General features: G+C 43.5%; 1 protein-coding gene across 1 annotated transcript in view; it reads left to right on the forward strand.

The window, feature by feature from the left end:
- CELSR1 (cadherin EGF LAG seven-pass G-type receptor 1) overlaps positions 1 to 8,241 on the forward strand; it is a 165,162-nt gene extending 156,921 nt beyond the window's left edge. The window contains exons 29-35 of the mRNA XM_064702803.1: positions 1,048 to 1,173; positions 1,483 to 1,619; positions 2,056 to 2,159; positions 2,966 to 3,130; positions 4,015 to 4,257; positions 4,558 to 4,822; positions 6,121 to 8,241. Of these exons, the coding sequence (XP_064558873.1) occupies positions 1,048 to 1,173; positions 1,483 to 1,619; positions 2,056 to 2,159; positions 2,966 to 3,130; positions 4,015 to 4,257; positions 4,558 to 4,822; positions 6,121 to 6,145 (1,065 nt within the window). The 3' untranslated portion in view covers positions 6,146 to 8,241. The remainder of the gene's footprint in view (positions 1 to 1,047; positions 1,174 to 1,482; positions 1,620 to 2,055; positions 2,160 to 2,965; positions 3,131 to 4,014; positions 4,258 to 4,557; positions 4,823 to 6,120) is intronic.

Consider the following 8,241-nt stretch of genomic DNA (forward strand, 5'->3'; position numbering starts at 1 on the left):
CCTGATGAAAGGGGCAAAGGTCAGCAGCTGGAATTCTCCAAACTTGCCCAGAGAGGCACAGTGGTATGTGGCATTTCACGTCACTGCCTTCTTTGAACTTAGGTTTTTAAAGAGACATGTATGTGAATTTTATTAATGAATAATCCCAAAGTGCCAGTGCCAGCTAAGATCACATTAGATTGAATGTTAAGAAAGCGAGCTTGAAGTTTATAGTTACTCTAAGTCAATTGCTTTGGCTGAAATCATGAAATTCAGGCTTCTTTTGATGTTGGTACAGCTGCAACTTCATGAGTATTGACTTTTCTATGCTGTGTGTCCAACCAAAGTTGATAACAATTTGGCACCTGCATTAATTCCCTCAGAAGTATATCTGAAGGCACATGTGTGCTGCCCTGCCCCCAGCAAAAGCTGTTAATGTGTGTTCCTGGCAGCCAATAACTGCCCAGCCCTGGGGACTTCACTGCTTCTCCCACCAGAGGTATTGCTTAACCAAGGAACTTAGGCGACAGAAGTTGGGACCTCTCTGCTCCCAGTACCTCTTCCCATCTCACAAGGCTTTCTAAAATTCTCTTAGATGCAGCCTTAAGGGCTCCTTTCACAGAAGTTGCCTAGTTCCAGAGACTTTCACTAAAGGCTGTGATATTTTTCATGTGCTGCTGTTGATTTTTTCTCATCATCTATGTAAAAGCTCCAAAATCCCAAATTCTAAAATCTCTGCAATTTTCTAGTGGGACATTGAGGCTCCCTTTGGATTTCTTCCCAAATCAAACTCTGCTCTGTAAATTCTGGAGAAATGCATATTTCTGTATATTTTCCCAGGCCTTTAATGCACATTTAAACTTGGAATCAAATTATGAAGAAGTGCTAGGAGATCAGTCAATACTGTTTCAGTCAAGAAAGAAAATAGTTACTGCTTTTGAAATACACCATGATGGACTACAAACTAGAATTCAGGGGTTGTTTCAAAATGGATTTCAGATATACTACTATATTTGCAATATGGTAGTAGTGAAGCATTTACATTTTTCTCTCTCTAAAATTATCCAGGGGCTGTTCATTTTCTTCTTCCACTGCGTATTTAACAAAGAAGTGAGAAAGCACTTGAAGAACACTTTAACTGGAAAGAAACCTCTACCAGATGATTCCACTGCAACGAGAGCTACATTGTTAACAGTAAGGAAAAAAGCAATGGGAGAACAAAAACATCCTCTTGCTGGCAGAAGTTACCTAAAATAAACTTAGAGGTGGCTTATCTGTAATTAAGTGGACTGAATGATTGCTTTCAGTGGCTTGTACAAAGACTACTGATGGCTTCTCTCAAAAGTTTTTATTATTATTTTAATTGAAACCTTCAAGAGAAAATAATTCTTTCCCTTGGCATCAAAACCCATTTGGTTCTTTGAAACTTAATACTTTGTGGGTAACATGAGCTTCTGGAAGGATCATTCACTGTGGCTTTATGTCTTTTTTTTCCCCTTTCAGCGATCTCTGAACTGTAACAACACGTATATAGAAGAGCCAAACATGTATCGCACAACGATGGGGGAATCCACTGTCTCCCTAGAGAGCACCGTCAGGTCAGCCAAGAGCCACAATAGCTACCTTGCTTATATTCTCAGGTAATCTGGTGGCAGGTGCATGGCTTTCAGGTGCTTGCCTTTCCTTTTTTATTGCTGTTGTGGAAACCAGAGCTCTGGTTCAAATGCTACTTGATTTATGTCTTAACAGTTCTGTTTCATGTGACTGTCGTTCTCCTTGGTGCATTTTCTGTTGCATGTGTCTTTGGGGCAGGGTTCCAGCAGTGCAGTGGTTAACCTAAGAGTGATGTTACCTATATGGGCCCGGCTGCTTGCCTGTTATAATCCAGATGTGTCTCAAGGAGCACAGTTTAGCTCATTAGCTTTGGGCTTTTTTAGAGTGTGATTCACATGGCACAAGGCAGATAGCCACATCAGGATAACCTCTGTCTCACCCTAAAGTGACTGTGCATGTCTGCCTTGTTGTTAAAAACAACAAAGTGACCAAGAAGGTTGTCCTCTGTTTTTCTTCTCAAAGGGATGAGGCTGCTCATAAACTCAGTGGATCCTCAAGTCAAGCAAGGGCTGGTCAGACTGAAGCAGATTCCTCCATTTTTCATAGGAATCCGTCCAAATCCAATGGTAAGAATAATTTCTAAATGCTTTGACTCATTTGTGCACCTTCTTCTCATCACTTTCTTTGAAGTCTTCTGTAACAGAAAGAATAGTTGAAATAATTAGATGGTCTCATTCTCATTATGCTATTGTCAAAACAAGCTGTGCAATGGCTGTCTTACAAGGAAATCCTGGAATGAAAGTATCATATATCTGCTGCTTGTGATGGTTTAATTTTTATCTGATGCTGCACCAGCTATTGACAGTTTATGGAGTCTCCTTTCTTTCTCACAAATTATTTACTGTTGCTCTTGATTTTTAGTTGGAGAAATTTTAATGTTTGAGACCTTGAGGCAATATTCTCCTTTACTGCTCTGTGGTTGGTACAATGATGAGAAGTGCCTCTTGTGTCATTTCCTTTCATTTTGGTCTTGACATTCAATTTTGTTTCCTTGTAGTAGTTTTTAAGTTAAGTTCATTTCAGATTCTTGGTATTTCTAGATATCTTCTTTTGCCTGTGTGTTGCACTCATTGAGATCCAATAGAATTACTGTTCTGCACGTTAAATAGGGAAAAACATGTTCCCACTCTGTTCTGCATGTCCTGTACGTGTAAAATGTCCTGTCCACTAGCTGAGCTGAGTGGTTGTGCTTCCCAGTGGTTGTGCTGTGGTCTTTCTGAGTTTATCCTAAATACACTTAGAGATGTAAGAGCTTGTTCCTGTCATGGCCTGGACCAATGCTTGCCTTTCCTTTCTCTTGTGCATTTGTCAGGTAGATTTGTTGAACTTGCATTTACACTGTCACCCCTGTGTTTCCCATGCACGTTTGCAGAGCACGACTCAGACTCTGACAGCGAGCTGTCCCTCGATGAGCACAGCAGTTCTTACGCCTCCTCCCACTCATCCGACAGCGAGGAGGACGGGCTCGAGGCAGAGAAGTGGAACACATCTGCTTCCAAAAACAATGAACATGGCCCACTCCACAGCACACCCAAAGGTACCCTCAGTGCGAGGGGAGGGCAGTGGTGCTCTAAAATAGCTTTAGATTAGATGGGATAAATTTGTCACACTACCATGCGACTGAGGCAGCATCTCTGCCTCTGTGCCTTGCTTCTGTAGAGATCCTTGTTGTTTCCAGCTTAGAGACCTTTCATCTTCCAAAGCCTTGTTCACAGGGGTGACTGAGTACAGAATCACACAGAATTGCACAGAATGCTGAATGCCTTAAGGCAGGCAGCTTTGCAGGCAGGTCCCCAAAGCACTTGGACATGGCATTACCAAGCCAGCAAAATCTAATATGAAAAAGAGGAGAAAGAAGGCACTTGTTTTGAGGGCAGGGGGAAGAAAGGCCTGCCTCTCCTCATGCAATAAAGGCATTGGTGTTGGGGAGGTCCTGGACCTAAAGAGATGGCAACCACTGTGTTGTAGTGTGTTGACCATTAATATAATTTCTGCAGGTCAAGGTGCAGGCATTTCTAAACATAGTTGATCTTCTCCTAATGAAAGGCAACTTTGAATGACGAACATCCAGGCTGTGTGCTGTGGAACTTCACAGATACAGCACAGGGTACCTGGAGTGCCCTCAGCCTTCAGAAACTAACCTCTCCAAGGAGGGATCTTTGATCCTGGAGAGCTGAGAGGGTGGGTTTGCCTTACACTTCTCCATAATTGAGCTGGCAACCTCACTCTGAGAAGGGTTTGCCATCCTACCAGGTGATTTTTGGGGATTTAATGCAACCCGAGAGCAGTGCAGTCCAGCAAGGACTGACTGAAGGATTGCTCTGGTTTGATACGTAGCCCCTCTCCAGCCACAGAGGCCAGGCAGTGGTTGAGAGAAGATATCAAAAGTGTTTTTTGAGCTAGTGTTTTTTTGCATTGCAGTTGATACCCTTCCCAATCATGTGAAACCCTATTGGCCCACAGAGTGCGTAACAGCCAGCGATGGCGAGGACCCCGGTAGGAAACAAAAACTCAAAGTAGAGACCAAGGTCAACGTAGAGCTTCACAGGGAAAACCAGGTGAACCACAGCAATGAAGCACCCCAGGACAAGGAGAACGAAGGGCAGCAGAAGGAGAACAGACCTCTGGCCCACCAGAATAACCAGCAGCCGGAACAGAGGAAAGGTAGCACAGCCAACCCAGCCTCACTGTTGGATTGGGAGACTGGGAGGTTAATGAGCATTAATTAGCTTAAAATGTAGCTCTGTCAGGGAAAAATACTTTCCAAATGGCTCCAACCTGTGTAGCCAGATACACCATGGGAAGCTAGTAGGTAGTTGCTGTAGTCTAATCTGTTGGTTATGAAATGAAGTGCCAAACTAGAAGTCTTAGTAAGAAATAGAGACTGTAACATCAAGCTTAGCTTGATAAATTAACTTACTGATGCACTTAAAAAATTTTATTATTTCCTCTTTTCCTTCACAGGCATCTTAAAAAATAAAGTTACCTACCCTCCCCCACTGGTGGATAAGAATATGAAGAATCGCTTGCGGGAGAAGCTGTCGGATTACAATCAGAGCACAGTCTCATCCAGGACTACTTCTCTAGGGACAAACGAGGGGCTCCGCTCTCCTTCGGACTCAGGGGTAACGGTGAAAAACGTTCGGAGGGAGCAGTCTCGAGACCAGCTCAACGGCATGGCCATGAGCCTCCACGTGGCAACAGGACATGCTGACACCTCAGACTCAGAGTAAGTGCCACATTAGGATGCCCTGGCTGACCTCCTGTGGTCTCACCCTTCACCTCCCAACCCCAGACTCACACATGAACAAAACTTTCCTCTGGTGACTGGCCAGAGTCCTTCACCAGTGACTGTCTTGATGGTTTACCCATACCATGTCCCCAGGCCATGGGGTTTCAGTCATGAGAAGGCCAAAACAGGTATCATGGGCAAGACACCTGTGACTGGGTCACCCTGGCATCCTCTGAACTGGCAGGCTGATGTGGTACTGGCACACATGGACAGGAGCAGCCTTTCTCTGCCCTGCCACCCTGCCAGGATTGGGTGGGGAAAGGCACAAGGCTGTGGGGACATGGTGTGAGCATCCATCTGGGCAGAGGGAAATGATGACTGAGGCAGGAGACCCCAAGGCTGGAGAGAAAACCAAGCTACTGATCCTAAATTACCAGGCATGTGATTCCCACCAGCTGCATGGCAATCAGTGTGTGAATTTACCACTGTAAACTAAACAAATATAAACAAAAGGCTGAGCAAGCTCTCAGCCAAAGGGAATGCTCAGAAACCTCATTACTCATCGTAATTCTTGCATTTCAAAATATGACAACAGCCGTATGTAAGGTCTCTGCAGGCATTTTATGCATATAGGCTCATTTTTTATTGACAAGAATAACAATTTTATTCTTTCACCATACCAAGAGAAAATTTCTCACCCGGCTTTAACTCTGGCACTGTCCCACCAGGCTTTAAATACCCCTGTTGTCTGGTGCACAGGCCATTCCCACCTCACTATAAAAGAACATGTTTAGATTGCTGGGAGTTGGCTGATGAAATAGATCCTAGTTAGACAGGAAACATGGATGTTTTGAATAAGCCATAACTGAATAAGCTGCTACCAGGTAACACAGACATTACTGGAGAATAACTCACCAGCTTGTACTAAGCAACTGTGTTAAATCCAGAGCTTTGGCATAATGGAAAGCTCTGCTGTTGGCAGCAGATTGCATGAATCCATCTGATACACCAGGCTTCTAGCAGCCTGTAAGATCTGTGTGTGAACCTTGTATGCTCAGCAAAGCATTAGACAAATACAAGCCCTATGTGGAAGCTCACTAAAGCATTTCTGTTGTGTACTGCCTGAAATTGTTTCTCCCAGCTGGTCTTCCCCTCTAGGACAGCATCCCCCTTGCAAGCATGGTAACTTCACAGAGCACGAGCCTTTACTAAGAAGGATTAGGTGGGTTTGGGTGGAGTGGTTTGCCTGTGCCTGTTTAACCCTGAGCGTGCACGATCCCTTCTCTCACTAACAGCGGCAGTAATGAAACTTCAATTTGAACCATCAGGAAATTGTGATCGCCTCTGCACGGTTCCGCCCCTCACCGCGCTGCCGCCTCGGACTCCACCAGAGTGGCTGCACGGTGAGGAGGATGAGGTGGGCATCCACTCCCACATGGCTTCACCTTCTGGCAGAATCCTGACTGCTCCTGGCACAGACACAGTGCCTGGCTGCCCTGGCAATAAGGGAGGGCTCTGTGTGCTACGCTCCTCCCACAGAACCCACGCTGAAAACATGGAAATGGAAACGGGGTGCACTGTGATGGACACATACCTGTGCACGGTGCAGGCAGCGCTGCAGGGCTTGCTTGTTACAGGGGAGAACCAAGGAAGAGCACATTGCTTCCTAGTGGACCTTCAATAAGCCTGAAGACAAGCACTAGGAGGTGTCTCTTGTGGAGTTTTGATGGCTACAGAGTGAACTCTTGAGGCTGCTGAGCTCTAGGGAGGAATATTGCAACAAGTGTCCTTTGGTTTCTATGCCAGCATCTCTGTCCACCCCTCTATGGACACGTCGTCTTAAGAAAAAAAAAATCCTTTATATATATATATATATAAAAAGTGTAGATACTTTTATATATTTTGTATGGTGTTGCTAAAGAAAAAGTTCCTTTGTATATTTTACATTTATACTGATCTTCTTAATTTGATAATAGGAAATCAATTAAAAAGATGTTTTGATATTTTTTATATGAACATTGCACAATTTTACTTGAATTTGGCATTTGATAAGTAACTGAGGTTTGCATGGAAGCCACCTTCAGACACAATGCAGTTTTCAAAGTAATATAGTAAAGATTACATCAAAGCCTATGACTATAATTTATAAGTTTGGTTAACAGATTTTGGAACACTTTGAGGGCACAGTATGTTTTACTCATAACCTCTTCTAAAACCTACAAAAATTTCTTTTTTCATTTTTGGTATTTTAATCTCTTCTCACAAGTGCATTGAAGTGTTCAGAAACTGAACTTCAGGACTACACATGTCTTTGTGTAAAGTTTCAACACAGTCCTTGTCTGGAAGAAGTCAAATCAGTATTTCCCTTACTAAGAACAAGAACATAATTGGTGTGATTGTATGGTTGTGCAACAAACCAGCACTCTGCATGTCCCAAGGAGAGGGCCCTCCTCCCATGGGTCAAGTTCTGCCTCAGGTGCAATATTTTTTTCCTCTTTTGCGCTCACTGGATTCAGCACATGGCTAATCAAAGCAGAAATACAAGACTTAAAAGATGTCCAGTTTTGTCTGCCCAGCTCTTTGACAAAGCCCTGGCCTTCTTGATATTTCAGAAAGCTCGTGGAAGGCTTAAGGTTTCATGTTGCCCACAAAATGTGCTGGTTTCACTAGTCAAGCGCGACCTGTCTGCTGTCTTCACCTTCCTGCAATGTTTACAGAAAGAGGAAAAGTAAGATGTGAAAAAGTTTTCATCCAGCAGTGTGAGGCAGAGCTCAGCCAGTGGCTCCCAAGGTGGGAATACATGACTCCAAGATGACAATGGTGTGCCTGTGCCTGCTCTGTGCCAGCAAGGCTCTCAGGAGCTCCTTGCTCTCCACAGCAGCCCTGGCTGCTGTTTGTGCAAATGCGTGTGAAAGAGAAGAAACAGAAAATGGGGCTAAATAAAATGCAGGAGTTGAGGAAAAGATGAGAAACTGTATACTGTAATCTGGGTTTCATTATATTCCTATGCATTTTCAAAGTATCAAGGAGGCCTTTGGAAGGGGAGAGGGAGGGAAGATGCTGTTCCTTTAAAAATTATGCAACATCCTGTGTGACATTTTCTGACAGAAAAAAAATTTGAATGTTTTAAGGGTCTGGCACTTGGCTGTGTGCTCAGGCATTGTGTATAACCCATGCTAGTTGTTCTTACATCTGTGTATGTATATTTTGTCCCAGTAGGTGTAGGTAGTTTTTATTTTGATCAGAATTGTTGCAGTAAATAAGGGTCAGTTGTATTAATGACAAAAAAAATTAAAACCTATTTTTATGACTTTTTAAAAGCTTTATGGCAGATTAGACACTGGAAGTTTGTTTTGTTTTTTTTAACAAATGTATATTTATTAATGTGCAGAACACTGGAATTGCAGCACAGATGA

Source organism: Zonotrichia leucophrys, chromosome 1A (genome assembly GCF_028769735.1).
Source record: "Zonotrichia leucophrys gambelii isolate GWCS_2022_RI chromosome 1A, RI_Zleu_2.0, whole genome shotgun sequence".
Classification (NCBI taxonomy): Eukaryota; Metazoa; Chordata; class Aves; order Passeriformes; family Passerellidae; genus Zonotrichia; species Zonotrichia leucophrys.